At 38.2% G+C, this 21,158-nt stretch overlaps 1 protein-coding gene across 1 annotated transcript; it reads left to right on the top strand.

Moving 5' to 3' along the window:
- The first annotated feature begins 1,888 nt into the window (after positions 1 to 1,888).
- Positions 1,889 to 20,879, top strand: LOC139717963 (NEDD8-conjugating enzyme UBE2F-like). The gene is made up of 6 exons (XM_071629447.1): positions 1,889 to 2,028; positions 8,497 to 8,669; positions 14,288 to 14,421; positions 16,123 to 16,193; positions 17,559 to 17,649; positions 20,449 to 20,879. Exons 2-6 carry the CDS (start codon positions 8,513 to 8,515, stop codon positions 20,560 to 20,562), a joined length of 567 nt encoding a protein of 188 aa, XP_071485548.1. The 5' UTR covers positions 1,889 to 2,028; positions 8,497 to 8,512; the 3' UTR covers positions 20,563 to 20,879.
- The last annotated feature ends 279 nt before the right edge of the window (positions 20,880 to 21,158 follow it).

The following is a 21,158-nucleotide window of genomic DNA, read 5'->3' as shown; positions in this document are numbered from 1 at the left end:
CGTTATCCTGGTGGTTCATTATTCCGAAGGTTCGTTAATCCCAAAATGAAATAAGGTTCGTTCATCCGAAAATGTAATAAGGTTCGTAATTCATAAGGCTCGTTATAGATATCCGAAAAATGAAATATAGTTCGTTAATCCGAAAATGAAAAGAAGGCGCCTGAAGCCTGATTTCACTTTCGGATTAACGCCGGAACCTTCGGAATGATGAACTTTATTTCACTTTCGGAATTACAGACCATCGGAATAACGAATCTTTGAAAAAGTAACTTTTGCAATAACAAACTTTGGAGTTTTCATTTTCGGATTAATGAATGTTTGGAATGAGGAACTGTATAACCGAATCCCTTCCCCGTCCTCTGAGTTACCTGATGCGCACATCGGATAACCTTTATTCTTTTGTTCGATTAATAAAGCTAACACAGTCACTATTGGGTATATTTTGCTTGTTTATGTTTTGAATGAGAAAACAAAATCCAATTCAATTTAATTCATCTTAATTCAATTCAAAATCAGACGATAATCTCCGTTCTGAGCTGTATTATGGTGTGAAAGTGTTTGAAATTTTATACTCATATCCTCGTGGAAATGTGATTTAATCACTTTTGATATTGATTCCGACACTATAAAACTGATATGGTATAATCTTCAAGCAAAGTTCTTTGATATAAGTCAGATTAGCGTCCAGACATGTCACAGTCGATTCGCGCATCCCCATGTATTTACCATAATCTACCGCTCATCGTCAGATTGCGAACAATACAATTAATATGAGAAAAGCATACATTATCTTCCCTTAAAATTATGCAACGAGACGTGAATCCATTGTGTTCCTCTTTATGGGCAGATAGATCTACTTTTGGTACATATTAGAAGTACTTGAAATATTTTCGAGTGGCGGCATCGACAATGGGATCAAAGGGAATAAGAGACCGCTGTGACTCCAGTGCTGGTGCTCTCGACATACGAAGAGATTGTGTTGTACATAATAATACAAATAATAGTGGCTACTTGTATAGCGCACAGGTCCACTTTTCAGTGCTCATGACACTTCAAAAATGAAAAAAAAAAAATATATATATGTATATACATGCATATACATGTTCAAACATGTATACAAAGAAGTAAATGGCAAACAAAAAACAAATATATACCAAATAAAGAATACAACATAAACCAATTAAAAATACGATATTGTTAATGGCATGTACATACAGCAATATACAGTCCCAATGTGACAGGAACAGATAAGTTTTCAGATTGGATTTGAATGACTCTGTAGATGACAGTTCCCTATACATGTGCATATACCATAATCAAACACCACTAAATACAGGGGCGGATCCAAGAATTCCATAAAGGGGAGGGGGGCTTTCCCACAGGGGGCGCACGCACCCCCCTCCATTTCGTCTTTTTATTTCTTTTGTTTTAACAAAAAAAGCAAATAAAGTAGGGGGGACTCGCCCGATGCGCTACCCCTGGATTCGCCTCTGAAATATCTTAAACATGCTGAGCTATACAGATTAACAACGCAGAAATATCATTTTATTTTCTGTACAGCAAATTTATGTAGGGAGGTCATGTTAATTACTTTTTGAACATCTTCAGTCCGAATGTAGGAGCATGCAGATATTTCAGTGAACTTTATGACGCACTGCCACTGAAGGTCGTCAACCCATGATAGGGTTTTGTGCTGAACGCAAGGCGATGTGCACACACTACGTACATACTACGTACATGCTGCGTGTGGTGCAAGCAAGTTTAGAGCGTACGATCTTTGGTGCAAGAAAGCGGAATTCCACTTACTTACATCGTGTGCAACTACTGCTACTGCATAGTGTGTGTGTGTGTGTGCATTTTCAGCTAAGTTTAGCCTCTGTCACTCACTCTCTGCGGTCGCGGTCAGTCATCCAGGAGAACGCATAGCTAGCCCAGTAAATTTATTCGAAAAGTACAGATGATCGAGAGGATTTTAGGAATTCACATTCAACGTTGAATAAAGAAAGATTGTTTGTGCGTCGTTCGTAGGTAAGAATATACTTTGTTACGCTGTCTAGACTCTGCTTCATGGCCGTATCAGTACACAGGAAAATTTACAGCAGATGAGATCGAGAAATGTTTCTTCAGTCCCACCGGTACTAGTACAAGTAACGTTAAAATTTTTTGTAAGTTTACTTAGCCTTCTGTTTACGTTCTAACCATTAGACTTTATAGGGCCTATTAAACGCACACGTTAGATAGATAAATTGAACACAGTGCTAAAGGGGAATGTACTTGGTCGGGATCCTCCTGAATACTTCCACTGCACTGGAGTTTTAACACCAAAACACCTGGAGGTGCATTCATTAACTGGAGGTCATTGTATTTAATGTAAGGTCATAACACTAACACTAAAAAACAGTATAGTAAAGGTGTATGATATGGGCCCCTAAACCTCTTGATTGCCCACAGGCACAGAGTAGATCTACTCTACATGCACCTGTAACGTTAGCCCTGTAAACATAAAATTTACAGGACTAACGTTACAGGTGCATGTAGAGTTGACCGAAAGATCGGTCTGTATCTGTCCGTCGGGGAATGTTCCGCGGAGACTGCGTCTGGCTTCATGGATCCCCTCTGTCTACGGAGGACAGCATTAAGGGCAAAATATAAAAGAGTCCTCCGGACAGACGGATCTTTCTGTCTACATGTAGAGTAGATTTACTACCGGTAGCTTTAATACCAAATTTTCTGCACTATTGAACATTAGCAAAGTCATTTGTGCAAACTTGTTATTTCCAGACTGACGCACATATAACATGCGATTGTGAAGTAACTTTAATTTTATGTCTCACAAATTTGTAATCATTTCATTTTGCCTTTCATTTTTGCTGCACCCATTGAGCCTCTCTTGCCTTCTGTTTGTGATGTCATGATGAGTGAAGTCTGGTGAAATTTAAGTACCACAATGCCTAACTACTTGTAATTGATGTTATGCCCGTTACCTTCACGAATGCCCATAATTTACATTTAACTCTCACTAACAAGATAGGTCCTGCACAGTAACATCTCAAAGTCAGAACCTTTCAAATATGATTATAAACAAAATCTAAAATTGATGGTCATTGTTATGTGTGAAATGTTCGTGGATGGAGAGTATATTTACAAGAAAAGGTATGGGAGTACAAAAGTACACCGTGTATTTTATGAAACCTGTCTTGCTATTATGAGCTGGTGCTCCTTTTTGTGGTAAAGGTGCATGCCTTTAATATACATTGTATGTAAAGGAAGGTATTGATAATATGCTTATTTACTTACAAATTTTGTACATAGCTTTACTTGGATGTTAGACGGCAGCGACATAAACCCTCCTCCAGGTATCGCTATTCCCCTGATATAGGCTGTATTTCATATTTTAATGGGATGGCTGTTCCAGTGTTTCTCCAGAACAGCTTTGAACTGATTAACACCTGACACTCTATCTATCTGCTGTGTCTGGCAAGGGGTTCTAGTTGTTGCAACTTCAAACAGAGAAAGACGAGTGACGTAGCATTAAAATTTGGATCTCGGTTCCTCACTTTCAGTTTCATGCTGTGGTTTCTAGTTCTGGAGAAATTGTGCATTTGCATCAAGGTGCTTGATCCTGTTTATGAGCTTGTAGATTTGGAGAACCTCGGCTGCTTGTATCCTGTATGCAAGCGTCTCCAAACCCAGGGCTTTTAGGCTGCGTTCATGCAAAACTAGAATTGTGTTCCTAAATGTGTTTAGTTGCTTTGCGTTCATGCGATTTTTCCATTTAAACGGATTTCAAAACGCCGATCTGAAACGCGGAAGAAAAGGCGTTTTGAATCACGATTCTGCCAGAATCACAATCGCATAAACGGCATGAACACAACTGAGATTTCAATCATGATTCTATGACGTCATTGTGCGCTGTGCGCATGTGTGTCTCACTGGGTATCCCAGAGCTTCTGGTTCTGTTCGCGCGCTTGTGCACTTCTTACGAGCCATGTGTTTCGCTTGTGCACGTCTTACGAGCCATGTGTTTCGGTACCATACCTGCACTAGTTTGTTTACACCAATGCCATACATTCATTCTATGCTAGTATCTAGCTGTTTATTATGATAATACAAACTTGTAATTACTCTCCGATTGAGTTGATGATAGTAATGACTGCAGCTGTTCTACCAAAGGAAACAATTGGACAGACGGAGAATTAAGATTATTCCTCGATCTGTGGGCAGAGCCTGAATGCCACAGCGAATTGGAAGGGATTCACCAAAATAAAAACGTATACAATAAACTCACTGATCAGTTGGCAGAAGAAGAATTTAACAGGAGGTCAGGCTCAAGTCGCAGAGACAAGGACAAACTGCGCAGTGCGCTGCGCAATGGCAGATGATGAGCTGAGCCAGAATCAGCGTTGACGAAAGCCCGCATGAACGCTCTTCCGCGGAGACCGTGATTTGAAACGCCGTTTTGAATCATGATTCATGTTTGTGATTCTGGCTACGAAATTCGCATGAACGCACCCTTAGTCTCTCTGGATACTCCAGGTGGCGATTATGTGGAAGTTGGCATGTGGCTCTTTGCTGTGCAAGTTTCTCTATTAAACAAGCTCTTATCTTTTTATCTCTTCAGAATACTGTACAACGTAGTTCAGTGTTGGCTTTCTTGGTTAAATCTTGGCTACATTGTCAGATTAAGGTATTTCAGCTAACTTTACTGTTAATAGTTATTGACAACATTTACAAAAGGCATTAGACAGGTGTTGAGGGATGCAGGTAAATATGTGCAGAAAACCAAACATGAAATGATTAGAAATATTTGATGCATATTTTGATCAAGAAATTTCTGAATTTGTGATGTGTGAAGACCCATTTACAATGGCCAAAGTCATCATGGACGCAGAAACAGAATTGGATGTCAGGGCAAGTCCACCTTCATAGACATGTGAATTGAGTGAATGCAGCAATATTAGAAAAACACGTCAGTGAGAGTTTGAGGAAAATTGGACAATCCGCTCAAACGTTATGAATTTCTGAAGTTTCTGCTCAGTCACTGCTGAATGAGAAGACTACCAAAGCTTGTGATGTCATGCGTAGAACATGTAAAAAAATATAAAGAAAAATGAAACATATTTTCACTTTTCTCGCATAATATACAAGTATTAAACGCTTGACTTGCCTCTTTCAGAAGGCGCAGGGGAAATAATATTACCCTTAACATGTACACATGTATACATGTACAATACATGTACAGTGTACATGTACCATAGTATATGTCTGTGACAAGTCGAGGAAATATGCACTTTTTTTCCAAAAATAAAATTTGATGAAATTCTCGTTATATTTTCCTTATGTCGTTCTGCGCATGTGACATTCAGTATTATGATGATAGTTCATACCACAGAGTACTGAGTAATAAGTGGAAAGAATGAAATAAACATGGCCATACTATAATATTACCATTTTTTCATACCGGGCACTTCTCCGTGGAGTGTATTAAATCATAGATGGCGTATTCTTGACCACAAAGATGTCAAACAAGATCTAAGCCAGGGCTCGACCTTAGCAGTGGCCCGGGGCCACTAAAAATTATTGTTAGGCCACTTGATTTATCTTTTGTTGGCCCAATTGGGCAACTAATGCAAGATTCAAAATGGATCGTTACTTTTGCTTTTATTTTGAGCCACTACATTGTGTATTTTAAGCCACTGAAACTTTGGATTAAACAATTTTAGTGGCCCAAGCAGGCCACCAGATAAAAAGTTAGTGGTGAGCCCAGTCTAAGCATATAATGTTCTCCTATGTAGATACTTCTTTATTTACACCAGCCATTTATAAAATCTCATATTTGGTAAATCTCTGTTCTTGATAACCATCTGTCTAGTTATCAAAATACTTGAAGTGAATGGAAAAAAAAAAGTGTGTCATGTGGACATTAGTGAATGATATCAACAAGGAAACAGACACCTGATACTACAGTCACAGGGAATGAAGCTCTTGTTTTCATTGTCACAATGTAGGGCAGCAAATGAGTATCCAGGGGTTGTTTTTCCTCTGTGTGTGTGTGTGTGTGTTTAATTCAACACACAGACAGTGCACACAGCATTTGTGTGAGCCATGCATTCTGACAGTACTAAACATCAGCTAGACAAATAGAACACCAGTGAATGCGTTTTCAAGTGGGGGGACTTTTAAAAAAAATGTTGATTTTTCAGAATGTTGCTGTAAGTCCAAATAAACATTTCATGTGTACAAAATGAAATTCAAGAGTAGTAAAGCAAATATTTAGAGTTGACTCTTATAAAATTACAAGTAACTGATTTAAAAAAATATACAGAGTAGTATGGATGTCCAGTGGATAATATGAGTACCGCAGTACACGAATACAGGAATACTGGGGACTTTCTCAAGCAGGTCCCTGTGATATAGGTTTAATAGATTACCGGTAACCATTTGGGTACCACTGTCTCAAAGTACATTATCTTGGATCTTACATAATATAAAATGTAGACAGATTGCCTGTGGGAATGGCTGTATTTGATCCTAATACTGTTTACACTTTCCAGACTTCCACTTTGGTTAAATGTTAAGAATACTGTTTACAGTTTACTTTTGTGTACTTTGCTGTAAATGAAGATGAGTCACTGAACCACACACACTATGCATCGTATACAGTACTGTGTGCACCTTCTGATAAATATCTAGCGAAATTAAAGAGCAACCAGTACAAAAGTAACTCCCATACTCAGATGAAACCAGTGCTGATCATCACATGAGAATGAGAAGGGCTTTAAAGGGTGTGTACAGTTCTGGTCGAGGTGAAGATTTAGCTTTTAACGTTTTATGAGATATTCAGAAACCACGCTATGAGATGTCAAAGAGCATGCAGTTCTAAGGGGTATCAAAAGTTTATTCAGTGAAAATCGGTTTTGAAATGGCTGAGATATCCAAAAACAAGGTGAAACAAAGAGATGATAATAAAGTTGGGGCATGTTGCCTTTTATTATTAGCTCTTTTTTTGGATATCTCAGCCATTTGAAAACCAATTTTTATCAAGTAAACGTTGAATCCTTCTTAAAATTACATGCTCTTTCATATTTCATAAAAGGCTTTTCATTATCTCACTTAGGAATATTAAAAACGTGAATCCTTACCTCAACCAGTACTGTACAGTCCCTTTAAGGTGCCTCAAACATTACTGCTTTAGTGGCAGCTTAACACCTTTATCATTCTCACCCGCTGATATGAGCTTCCAAACAAAAGCTCTTTAGTAATTGTACTGCCGCTGCACCATTGGTACAATTGAAATTCAGGTTTGCCTCCTTTTAGTTTTTTCAGGTATCGCCATGCATTTCCTGGTTATATTGTATCACAATACATAAACAAGTGAACACTGGTTTACACATTGAAGCAAACAACCACTGATTTGCATTAAACCAGCCTAATATCAAGTGTTTATGTGTAAAATGTTAATCTATTCAAACCCTGAATCTCTGACCAGGAAGGACTGTGGAGGGAAGTCTCCTATCAAATCCTTGCACACATAATGCAACAACCATATGAACAGGAATGATAGGCCTTTTTTTTTTTTTGTTCTGCCCGAAGTTAACAGGAAGAATACCATGGTACTCTCATAAAGATGCTCTCCTTTTAGAGGCCTGTCAATTGAACAGATTGATCATTTGATGGTTGTGGTACTGTAAAAGTGGATATTTTTGCGCGATTATCTTTTCATACTCGGCCGGCTAACCTTAATTGTTTTTAATTCTGCGGAATTAGTACTATAATTTCTGGAACACGTGGCATGCAAAAATATTTGTGTGCTTTTATTTTCACATTAGCTTCGGGTTGCGCGAAATGCAGGAAAATTTCCACTTTTACAGTAGTCAACTTAAGAGGCACCAACATATTTTCACTTTCTTTTGAAATGTTTGTCATTTAAAGGGATTTGTATAGTATTGGTTGAGGTGAGGATTCAGCTTTGTACTATTTGCGAGATACTGAGAAACCACTTTATGAAATGCTAAAGAGCATATACAGTCGAGGAATTCATAGTTTATTTGATGAAAACCGGTTTTGAAATGGCCAAAATATATTAAAAAAAGACAAAGTAAAACAAAGCAATTCCAATAAAAGGTGGGTCAGGATCATTTTGTATGTCTCGGCCATTTCAAAACCAATTTTCATCATGCTCTTTCATATTTCATAAGAGGTTTCTCATTATCTAAAAAAAAAATCATTATAAAGAAATGTTGGAACCTTCAAACCCCATGTCAACCAAAACTGTACCATCCCTTTAAAAGTTGCTCTTTACAAACTTTACTTTTTTTCAGATATTTGTCATCATTTAGAAGGTTGACCCTTCAGTGAACAGTATCCTTGCTCTGAAATTGTTTGGTAGTGTAGTTACATTTTCCTGCATTATACAAACTCATGACTTTGGCTTTTAGAGAATTGTGACCTCACATGCCGACTAAAAGAGACTCTCATTTCCTTCTATTAAATCAGTTCTCTCAGACCTAAGATGATCACATTGTCCAAGAAACTGAAGGAGGATGCTGCCAGGAAGGCGGCTGGAGCCACCTCGAAGTCTTCCGACCTGAACAATGCCACCAAGAGGGTATCCATCAGAGATCGACTTCTGGTGAAAGAGGTCCCAGATATGGAGTCACATTTACCAAGTAAGTCTCCTTCTGGTACAGCTGATGTTTGTATATTACACATACAGCCTGTAGCATCAATGTTTGAGCATGGTGACATAGTGAGATCGAGTACTTTTTGAAAAGAAAGAAAAAACAAACAACAGTAATGCATTACTTAGAGAGTGAAGAGTAGGTTGTAGAGCCCTGTGATCACCTGAAACATTTCAGTAAAACAGGTGTTCTCTTTGTTTCCTATTTGTGTACATCCATTTTGTTTGGCATTAATATTGAAAAAAAAAAAGAGTTATGTATCCTTATGATGGTAGTATATCCCTTCAAATCATCTCAATTTTGTGTGTCAGAAGAATAATAACTCCCAACATTGTGTATGAAATCTGACAGTATACACCTCAGAGATTTAAAATGTATAAAAGATTAAAAAATATATATATATGCTATAGTGCAACCCCATGTTATTCGAGAATATGCTTCCCTTTGTACCGAGAATAATAGTTAGAATTTTTATGGCAGTCCAAATAAATTCACTGGAAATGTTGCTTTCTCCTCCATCATTGAGAGGTTTCCAATTTTATCATTCTGAGGAGAGGTCTGATTTACATACCTGTACAATATACCAGCTTATGAAAAGAATCAGAGTTTAGGGGTTGCAAAAGAGACACTGTATGAACTTTAACTCCACTGCTTCACTCATCGCGGTCACAATCGTATCGAAAGTATAAGGCATCAGCGTGATCGAGTACACCAGGACATGATTCATTATCACAACCTATACTTAGCTTTTACAAATCACACATTATGTATGAACTTTCTATTTCCCTGGGAATTGTGTCTCTTACATGTGAGAGCCTATGGCAACCATGCAAATATTATGTTATCCCTTGATGGGAAGAGGAATAAGAAGAAGCAAAAATGATATTTGAATCAGTGGGTAGACCTAATGTAGTGATGGATCAGAAATGCTTTTAAAGGAGGTGGTGGTATTACAACAAGTGTGGAAAACAGATCTGACAGGTTGTCTTAAATGTGTTAGATCTCATTCGCAGAAATCTGCCACCTTTGAGCAAGTTTTTTCCCTCCTCTGTTTTGTGTAAATGATTACTGATGCATGCCTCAGTATTTGCTTGCTGTTTGCCATGCTTTTGCTGAAGGCAATGGTTTCTTACATATTTGCTGCATAACTTACAAATTGTACATGAACCCTCTTCCATCGTAGACTGACATCAGTAGCTGTGGATAGAATTTAGTTATAAATATATGAAGACTCTCAATTTGACAAAACGATGTAGAGGTAACAATCATACCTAGATTTTCAAAGCTTCAAAGGATGATTGCTTCAAACTTTCTTGCGTGTACAGTCATACTGGCACTGAAAAAATATCTAGAAAATAGCTGCCATGGAGGGATACCAGTTGACTGACACATGGTCGGGGTTTATTTCAGTCATTTGTGATCAGGGATCTCGCCAGCGTATATCACCCTTGTCGGCCCCGACAAGCGTGCGGTTTGAAGAAGCAATTGCCGACAAGGGTAAAACTTGCCGACAAGGGTAACACCACGCGTGAACTTGCCGACAAGGGTAACTTGCTTGACGAGCTAAGTTCGGACCAATTTCTCGCCTTTTTCAGTCTTTATTATCTGGCTAGAAAAGAAGCTAGATGTTGAAAGCAGCAGCAGTTTACATACTTATACAAGTGCAAAAATTTACCCACGCAGTCATCGCACCTATCACAACAACGCGGCTCAACAGAGCGACGTACTAGCTGATACCAGGGAGGTCTCACCTCCCTGCTGATACACACCACATCACACACTTGCTCACTCACATGCGCTCTGATTTGGGATCCACACACACATGCACAAGCACCCAGCCGGCCTCTTACAGTCGCCTGTGCGTGTAGAACGGTACAGTGTATTGTGAGAGGGAGAGAGAGGACGGAAAGAGGGAGGCCGAAGGAGGCTGAGGAAGGCTGACACGTGCTCGCTTGTTGTCACGCTTGTTGTCGGGTTACGCAAAAACAAACGATATGAAATGCATGCCCCCCTCCGCCAAAGGTTGTATTTTTTTTTTTTTGGCTGCTTTGGTTTGTTTGTTAGTTTGTCTGCCTGTCTGTCTCTTTTTTCGCAAAATAAGTCAAAATTTGGGAACAGATTAGGATGAAATTTTCAGGAACAGTTGGTTGGTAAAATGGCGCAATGAACAGATGATTAAATTTTGATAGTGAGCAGGATTTATAATACCACCGAAATTCACCGCCAGGATCCAGGATCTTTAGACTTTGTTTCGTATATTTGAAAGGATTCGTATCAATTCTTTAGGAAGCTGGCCATCGGCAATGACGCAAAATTAGATGCGTTCAAAGCATTGCCACAGAGAGAAAATTAACTCCATTTTTCGTTAAAAAAAGAAAAGAAAAAAGAACTTGCGATGGAGTAAGCAAATGCAAATTGTTATTTAGGTTTTGGTAGTTTCAGTGGGTTATTTTTTTTTTTAATCTAAAAAGCCATGCGTTCCATTTTAGCCTTTTCAATTTCTATGGATTTGTAAACGTCATTCGTGAATATTCCATTTTCCTTCTCCGGGCCGAAATTTATAGTAATTCTGTCATGATGGTCTTTCAAGTTCAACGTATACGTAATGCTCCACGCAGGGAGGTGTGTAACACCTCCCTGCTCCACGTGCTTCTGGCTTGGGTTTGTTAAAAGGTGGGTTAGGGGGCCTTCACGGGCAGAAAATAAATGATGATCATTCATCAATGTTCCCAGTTGGTTTACATGCTATGTACACGCTGTTTACGACCACTGAAGCAAGGTGGCAGTACGCGCGACATTCTTTATCTGACACCTGGCTTTCGTGGAAATTTCATGGAAATTTCCACAAGCCATGATATCAAGTTTCCCCACTGCTTGAGGTCGTGCTTTTTTTTATTCTTCATTACGAACATCAATTTGTTCAACTTGAAAAGTGTAGATAATTTGCTTTGAGGACGTGTTTCTTTCTTCTTCTTTTTTTTTTTTTCATTGCAGCATCGGTAACATTTTGTTTTGTTCATCGTCCCTGCATGGCAGGGGTTCATGGGAGGAGAACGATAGGAATGACTGGGGAGAAAATAAACTGAAAGAAGGAAGCATCTTTTGAGCGAACTGTCTTTGTTTTTCTCTACACCAGCATCAGTTATCGCCACCAAGATTCATTTTTTTTTTTCGTTACTCCGACAGATTAATGATAAAATAATGCTAGATTCTTTATTCTGAAGGTTCGTTAATCCAAAAATGATTAAGAAAAAATGTCCGTTCATTTCACGACGAAATCAGTTTTGTTATTTCGAACGTTCTGCCAGTGAAATTTCGGAATAAAACGACGGCACAAAACAGCGTGTTTTCGTACTCTAAGGGTCTGTTAATCCGGCAGAAGTAGTAATGATGAAATAATAAATTGTAGATTCTTTATTCTGAAGGTTCGTTAACCGAAAATTGAATAAAGAAAAATGTCCGTAAATTTCAAAACGAAATCAGTACGTCATTTCAAACGTTTTGCCAGTGAAATTTGGGAATAAAACGACTGCCCCAAAACACTCAGTTGCAGTTTTCTTACTCTGAGGGTTCGTTACTCCGACAGATTAATGATAAAATAATGCTAGATTCCCTATTCTGAAGGTTCGTTAATCCAAAAAATGATTAAGAAAAAATGTCCGTTCATTTCACAACGAAATCAGTTTTGTTATTTCGAACGTTTCTGTCAGTGAAATTTCGGAATAAAACGACGGCACAAAACAGCGTGTTTTCGTACTCTTGATAAGGGTCTGTTATTCCGACAGAAGTAGTAATGATGAAATAATAATAGATTCTTTATTCTGAAGGTTCGTTAACCGAAAATTGAATAAAGAAAAATGTCCGTAAATTTCAAAACGAAGTCAGTACGTCATTTCAAACGTTTTGCCAGTGAAATTTGGAATAAAACTGCCCAAAAAACAGTTGCACTTTTCTTACTCTTAGGGTTCGTTACTCCGACAGATAAATGAAAAAATAATGCTATATTCCTTATTCTGAAGGTTCGTTAATCCAAAAATGATTTTAAAAAATGTCCGTTCATTTCACAACGAAATCAGTTTTGTTATTTCGAACGTTTCCGTCAGTGAAATTTCAGAATAAAACGACGGCCCCAAAACGGTTACAGTTTTCTTTTACTCTGAAGGTTCGTTACTGCGAAAGAATAACGATATAATACTTTAGATCCTTAATTCTGAACGATCGTTAATCGGAAAACGATAAAGAAGAAATGAAAACGGTTACAGTTTTCTTACCCTCAGGGTTCGTTACTCCGAAAGAATAATGGCAAAATAATACTCTACATTCTTAATTCTGAATGACCGTTAATAGAAAAATTATAAAGGAGAAAATATTCGTTTATATCCAAACGAAATCAGTTTTGTTATTTCGAATGTTCTGCCAGTATAATTTCGGAATACAACAACGGTCCCAAAAGGGTGTTTTCTTATTCTGAAGCAATCACGATGATAGATGATAGATTCCTTTCTGAAGGTTCGTTGATCGGAAAATAAAAAATAAAAAATGTTTGTTAATCTTCGAACGAAATCAGTTTTATTTTGAACATTCATCTGTAGTACCGACCTTTGGTGTTGTTGTTGTTTTCGATTACAAACCTTCGAAGTACTCATGAATCGTTTCATTTTATGATTAAACAAACCTTCGGAATAATGACCATCATTACATTTTTGTATGATATCTCTTTGATGTCACGGCCAAACTACCGCAGTAAACCCAGAAAGGAAAGTGCAACCATGTCCCGAAAGTTCTCGATCGCTTCTCGCGCATCTGCATGCAATAGGCCTACCACGTGGTCGAGCAGACGGCGAGAAAGCAACACGGCGCGCGTAGTTGCGATGCAGAGACGGCTAATTATTGCAACAGTGAAACAGGAAAGGCCTAAAAGAAATCGGAACCTCCACCATCGGCACCTACTTCTCTTTCATTTATTATTTAGGAACTGCCGCTAACAAAATGTATGGAGTTTCTGCATTGTGTCTGTGAGAATATGCCCCTCACAACGTTCATTACATCTCCGTGAAAATGTCGCATTTAGTGGCATTTTAGCGGCGATTCATCTGTGTTGTATTGAGCATTAGCGAAGGCTTCCGCGCTTTGCGCAGGAGGGGAACCCCCCTCCCGTACCCACCCCCAGAACAGCGCGCATAAATGCCGACAAGCGTGAAGAAATTCCTGGCGAGAACCCTGGTGATGTATTGATAACGCAAATAGAATAATTCAAAGAACCTATACCTAAGCCAGGATTGGTATGTGGTGCTTTATGGCTGTATATCTTTCATGAAAAACCTGGGCTCTCATTTCATGTAAGGTACATGTAAGGTGTAGGTTTGACCTTAGATCAAAGCATTCAAGCTCAAGAGCGCTGGGTGCTTCCTAAATTTGATGAGAGCTGCCTATAAGCACAGACACAGAATCAGAATTGCAAATTATCTGTCAAATATATATATATTCATAATTTATGTCATAACTGTAATGTACTATTATTGTTAACAATATACTGGGCATACCTTGTATATACAAGTGTAGATACACTTGCCATACAATATTTGTTTGTATGTGGTCATTTTCAGAGTCCTGTAAAGTCAGCTTCCCAGATGTCCATCAACTCCACCACTGCTTCCTTACTATATGTCCAGAGGAAGGCTACTGGAAAGGGGGCAGATTTAAATTTGAGCTCAATGTACCTGAAGAATACAACATAGTGGTGAGTATGTGGGACTGCAGTGTGTGTGTGTACACTCTTCTCTTCTTTGGTATTGGCAGTGGCATGTGTCAAGTTTTTGAACAAACAATATCCAAATTCTTGCATTGCGAACAGAATCTCAGTATAAAGCAGTTTTCTATCAACTAATGTTGCAGAAAACAAAACTACTGCCCCAGTGTTTGTTTGCTTTTTATTTGTTTTTGTTTTTGTTTTTTTTTTTTTTTGCATAACAGGTGATCAAAGAGAGCTACAATGTATCTACATTATGATTTGAATTATCAATTATGCAACATGTCACATATCAATGCAGGGCTCGACATTAGGAGTGGATCAGTGGTCCAGGGCCACCAGAATTTAGCCCGTTGAGGACGTGTCCTGAGTATATTCGGGCAGGTGTCTGTGGGAAATGTATGTTGTACCAAATCAGTCCGTCAGCAACGGGTTAATGTGGCCCGATCAGACACTTAAGATTCAAAATGGATGGTTATGTTTCTGTTTATTTTGGGCCCCTACATTTCTATTTCTTGTCACCATAATTTCAGATTTAAAGATTTAAGTGGCCTGAATGGGCCACCAGAGAAAAAAGTCAGTGTCGAGCCTTGCATTCATTGTATAGACTAGCAGTGTGAAACCAAGGAGGTTCGAGAAATGGAGTCACAACAGTCTTATTCGCTTTGATCCCATGCTCGAAGCCGCCACTCAGAAATATTTGAAGTATGTGTCAAACTGGATCTGCCGCTCAGATGCGAAGACAATTGACTCGTGTCTCATTGCATAATCACCAGCCACTTTCCAAGGAAGATATGTCTTTGTGATGGTAATTACTTTTCGCTATCCCTACTTACAAACAATGGGCGGTAGACAATGGTAAAGGCATGAGGGTGCGCGAATAGAAATTGCTCAAATATTGTTTAAATTGATACCAAAATTACTCGACTGTACGTGTCTGTACGCTAATCTGACATATTAATTTATAAAGAACTATACTTGAAGATGATACCATATTAGTTTCATTTGGCGGAAATAAGGAGAAAAGTGATAAAACCGGCTTTCCATGAGGGTAAAATTTCAAACACTTTCACAAAGTACAGCTCAGATTTATACTTTTGCACATATTTTCGAACGGAATTGACTTTTGTTTTATATGCTTTATCATTAGGTGAAATTTAATTGCATTTGATATATAAACGAGCAGCATATACCCGATATTATGTTAGCGTTAAAAGTGAATCTTCAGACTGCTAAGAAAGATGGCGGCTTCAAGCATTGAACATCAAAGGCACAAATGTACCTGTGGAATTCTTTTGTCCATCCATAGAAAACTGACAGCTGATTGAATAATTATAGTCAGTTGCAACTCCATCTCTCGAACCTCCTTGGTGAAACAACATTGCCCATATTTGTATGAAACTGTAAATGCTTCAAAATAATCAACCCATATGGGTTAACAAGGCTTAAATGATCATTCTTCTATTAACTCATACATGTAGTTTTCATAATAGGATTTATTTGGTCCTAAAGTATTTTTTGGCCTAAACCTTTCTCTCACCTACAGTTTTTTCTTGTCTCCTTTTTTTCCACAATTATACTTCCCATGATATTCAGTGTTTTATTTGCATCTACAGTGTATGTTGAAATGTCTGTGATGAAATTGGACCTTTTTCTCTCTTTCTTCATTGCCTCTCCCATTTCACCATACAGCCTCCAAGGGTCAGATGTAAGACGAAAATATGGCATCCCAACATCACTGAAGAGGGTCAGATCTGTCTCAGGTAGAACCAGATAATACCTCTCGGTCTGTCCGTATGGGTTGGTCAGTTTGGTGGTGTATAGACCGATCGGACGTGGCAGAGCATCCACTTTTAAGTGTAGTGTCTCAGTTGCACATGTGTATGCTGAATGCATGATATATATTGCGGCAGGCGCAAGCTGGTTGCTGTATTCCAGTATATCATGCATTAGCCATACACATGCGCACATTGGACACTGCAGCAATGGCAGATTTTGCTGTCATATCGGATCACTCTATAAGAATTGTAATCACATCGTTCTGAGGTTCATATACATCTGTCAGCATTAGTAGAAAGAATGCAAAACAAAACGAAGCCGAAATCCTAAAGAAGTAATTGCCTGATGTGCTTGTCAAGCAGAGGGACCTTGTGTATCAAAAGAAAGAGAGCTACCACAACATGATATGGGTCAGGATTGCCTAACAACTCTCCTTCATCAACAGGATACAGCATAGGCCAAAAGAGCAGCAAATGACATTGAGAAAAAAACAAAAACAAACATGATTGCATGGTTCAGTCTGCCAAGACATCTGTTTAGGAAATGTATATACCTATGAGATGCTGACTTCTGGGTTACTGCTTCACAAAAATCTAGAGGGATACTGTAAAAGTGGATATTTTCATGCTTTGCCGGGTAAGACGAGTTTCACAGGTATTTGATTACGTGGAATCAAGACATGAACAACTGGAACATATAAGGAGCAGAACTATTTGTGTATATATATTTTTGTGCTGGTTTCTGGTTGCACGAAATACGCAAAAATTCTAACACCTCGAAAATTTCCACTTTTACAGTATTCTAAAAAGTATGCAAGAACCTTGTTCATAACCCGTTGAGGACAGACTGATTTTGCTATAACATGCATTTCCCATAGACACTTGCCCAAGTATTGTCAGGACTCATCTCCAACAGGTTAATATCTTCTTCTCCATTTGCATTGCTCTGATGTGTCAGTAGATTGATAAACCTTTATAGAGGTTTCCCTTTTCATGTGTCAGTGTAGTGTAATGGTTTGTTGCGCATTTCCATACTTTCATCAATTTAGACAATATTGTCATCAAATTTTGTTTCAATTCCCCCTCCTTAGTACTTCTGGTAGTATAATTTGGGATATGTCACCTTGTTTGTGCATAGACTCAAAAGGAAGTTCTTGTGTGAATGCACATAGCCGACTGGTAATGCAAACAATATGAAAGCTTGGTTGATCATGTTAATTGAGTTAACAAGTTGATGATGCATATGCATGACATTATCATTCATTAGTCCTCATTTTATGTGTGTCTGTCTGCCTCTCTCACACTGTATATATTTCCCTCTCTCTTTTTTCTCGCTCTGTCTCTCTCTAGTCTTCTTCGAGAACACTCTATGGATGGAACAGGCTGGGCACCCACCAGGACACTAAAAGACGTCGCCTGGGGACTTAACTCACTCTTTACAGTACGTATTATAGAGGAAATCCACCGCCAAAATAAATAAACTAAAAAAAAAAAAGAGAGATTTTAAAAATTCCCCACAGAACTTTCCAAAAATGACAAAACTTTGATAAGAAATAAGGAAGATGTGACATTTTCAAATTTCACATTTTTTCAGAAAACATTTCTTGACCAGTCCTTATGCATATGCAAATGAACGAGTTGATGGTATCATGCACCTGCAATTTTTGTCGAGCCCACCGGAGGTGCGGAGAGACTAAGGGATCGCCTTCGGAGTCTGTCCGTCCGTCGTCCGTCCATCCGTTGTCCATCCGTCCGTCGTCCGTCCGTTCGTCGGTCGTCCGTCCGTAACGCTACAAAAACTTGAATAACTATCTACTGAGGACTTCAATTTCAATCAAACTGAGAGGGAAGAGTGGTTATGCAAAATTACACATTTTACCAAACATGAAGTACACCTCAAGGTCAAAGGTCACAGGCAGAGGTCAATGAACTTTAGGGCCCAATATTAAGTTTTTATGGCACGTTTTGATTATGGCTAATAACTTGTTCCCTATGTCCGTTTGTGACCAAACTTAGATAGTAGATGTCCCTTGGGGAGTTGAAGGTCCGAGATCTTGGCCGTCGCTCGCGCAATCGCCATGAAAATTGGCACATACATTACCTGTGGCGTAATCTACCAAACTATTTTTTTTAAAAAGGAAATTTTCATCATAATGATTAATTATGTTAATATATGCATAAAATCATACTTTTTGCTCTAAATCAGAAATTAAAGCTCCTAGAATCCTAATTTTTGGTGATAACATTCTTTGTAGCATTCCTAACAATGTACTTGAAAAAAAAAATCTGGTATCAAAATCAATTTCCTATGTATTGTTTTATGAATTTCTTATGTATTTCTCTGTTTTTTCGACCTTTTGTTTTATCATTTTTTTTCTCCAAATTTATGACAGAACCCATTTCAAGCATAATTATACTAAAATCAATTAGTTTCAGCGTATGAAAGTGAAAATAATCATATCTTTATGAATAAGAAGAGAAAACTCCATTTGCATAGACTTTATACACAAAATCACGTTTTAGAGCCATTTTCGGTCTGACAGGCATGTATAAAAGGTCGCGCAGCGTCATAACGGTATGTGCAATTTTCACGAAAATGGTGTCAAAAGATGCGCGAGACTCGAAAGTAAAAAGTCAGTGAACAGCGCGGTCAAAAAATTTCGCGCGGCGGAGTAGTCGCGAAAAATGTCGAGGGGGGGTTGATTCAACCCCCCCCCCCCGGCCTTTTTAGGGTTAAGGGCCCAATGTTAAGTTTTTACGGGGCGTTTCGATTATGGCTCATAACTTTTGATCCCTATGTCCGTTTGTGACCAAGCTTGGATGGTAGATGTCCCTTTTGGAGTTGAAGTTCATCACAAGGTCAAAGGGCACAGACAGGGGTCAACGAACGTTTAGGGCCCAATGTAAAGTTTTTACGGCGCGTTTCGATTATGGCTCATAACTTTTGATACCTGTCTGTTTGTGACCAAACTTGGCTGGTAAATGTCCCTTGGGGATTTGAAGGTCACCACAAGGTGAAAGGTCATAGGCGGGGTCAATGAACTTCCAGGAGTTAGAAAATTTAAATTTCTTCTACGCGAATGGGCAAGACACATTTTGGCACTTGCCTTGTTCATGTATGTTGGATATGAAATTTTGTTATTTTTTAATAGGTAGGCCCTAATTCAGGTAAAAGCATATTCCCATACCAGAATATATCAGAGGTAACATTTTTTCTTTTTTATTTTGGGTGGTTTTATGGCAATTTTTATACTTAAACAGCTGAAATAATGCAATTTTTGTCATTTCTGTGTATGAAATGACTAAGAAATTGTGAGAGCATGACATCATCAACTTGCTGATTTGAATATTCATGACAACTGATCAAGAAGTGTTTTCTGAAAAATGTTGAAATTTCAGAATGTCATAACTTATTTCTTATCTGATTTTGATCATTTTTGCACTATTCTACAGGGATATTTTTTATTTGATCTCTTTCTTATAAAATTGAACACATTTTGGAGTGGATTTCTCCTTTAATGAGTTCATGAATAGGCCTTAAGATATTATTTGAACAGCAGTCACATACTGTAAAGCAACGTATTTTTGCATGCATGATATTTTTGCCAAATTTGCAAGGAGTCAAGAGTCACAAAGTTAAAATGCACATGAAAGTTCTTGGTTACACTATTATACATCATTGAATGCCAGTGGCAGTTTGCGAAATTTTAAGATACGATAAGGGCCATTGGCAAAAATTCACGCTGCAAATATTTCTGGTTTTACAGTACTGTTTTCTGCTTTGGCATGAGCTGCATTTAGACTGATGTGCCAATTACAGCATCAGCATAAAGTATTATTGGCCAAGCTGGAAACACGGTTTTGCCCAGTGATTGAGGCATAATCATTTGTTGCTGTATTGGGGGTTTGTTGTTTTTTCCGCTTTTTCACATATCCAACTGCAAATGCAAAGACAAATATTTCCCTTCTCTGTTCGCTGGTGCATACCACAAGTCAGGCTGAATCTAGAGTGCATCATGAAGGTCAGTTTTGGTTCTAAATTGAAGTAAAAACCACCATAAAGTAACAGAATGGGATTTTATGAGAAAAAGAGGGATCAGTATGTCTATTCAAGATCTCTGTGATAATATCGGAGCTGTAAGTGTCCTTGTTACGATGGCTACATAATCTTAGCTTCTGTTCATGTTATTGGTTCCCTTGCTGTTATGTGGTCTATGTGTGTCCACTTCTCTTCATGCAGGACCTGCTAAATTTTGATGATCCCCTGAACATCGAGGCAGCTGATCTTTATCTTCGAGACAAGCGAAGTTTTGAGCTCAAAGTCCAACAATTTGTCGGGAATTATGCCAGATGACACCGTCTCCAAAATTGTGCAACCTTTTTATTTTAGATATGTAATTAAGAGGAAATATACTTGTGTGAGGATTTACATATTGTAAAGCAGATCTAATTTATTACACATGTAGATAAATCTTGCATTACATTTCAGTGACGTGAGGCATCATTAAAACTGAGTTGTAACGAAGAGGTTTTAGCATGAAGTATTTGGGTATATTTTGAGAAATGGTGTCTTCATTTTCTGTGGAACTCTCACACGTGATGTGTCTTACCAGCTGGTCCTGTCTGACTTGGATTGGAAAAATATATATAGTGCTGAATCTGGTTTCAGGCTATGAGGGATATCTTTGGTTTTCAGTTCTCCATCTAATCTACATGAAAAATCTACAAGTTACACCATCGAGGTACCCCCCCCCCCCCCATATATACAAATTTTATTCCAAGGGATACTTGCAGTGTTCACACCTCATACATTTCAAAGTTCAAGAACATTTCCTCATAAAGAAAGTTATACTGCATTCTTTAAGCCTGTCCATGTGAGAAAATAAAAATAAAAGACATGTCAAAGAGTATTACAGAAAAAACAAAAAACAAAACAAAACACTGGAATCA

This window comes from Diadema antillarum, unplaced genomic scaffold, assembly GCF_040938485.1.
Source record: "Diadema antillarum isolate AM-2024a unplaced genomic scaffold, OU_Dant_1.0 scf00000086, whole genome shotgun sequence".
In the NCBI taxonomy this organism is placed as follows: domain Eukaryota; kingdom Metazoa; phylum Echinodermata; class Echinoidea; order Diadematoida; family Diadematidae; genus Diadema; species Diadema antillarum.
Note: the sequence above shows the minus strand (reverse complement) of the source record. Positions and strands in the feature narration are given on the sequence as shown.

Bases quoted from the DNA above. Each gene is read 5' to 3' on its own strand.
- LOC139717963 (XM_071629447.1), top strand. From the start codon at position 8,513: ATGATCACATTGTCCAAGAAACTGAAGGAGGATGCTGCCAGGAAGGCG. The intron at 8,670-14,287 runs GTAAGTCTCCTT...GGTCATTTTCAG, and splicing joins TATGGAGTCACATTTACCAA to AGTCCTGTAAAGTCAGCTTC. The intron at 16,194-17,558 runs GTAGAACCAGAT...GTCTCTCTCTAG, and splicing joins GAGGGTCAGATCTGTCTCAG to TCTTCTTCGAGAACACTCTA.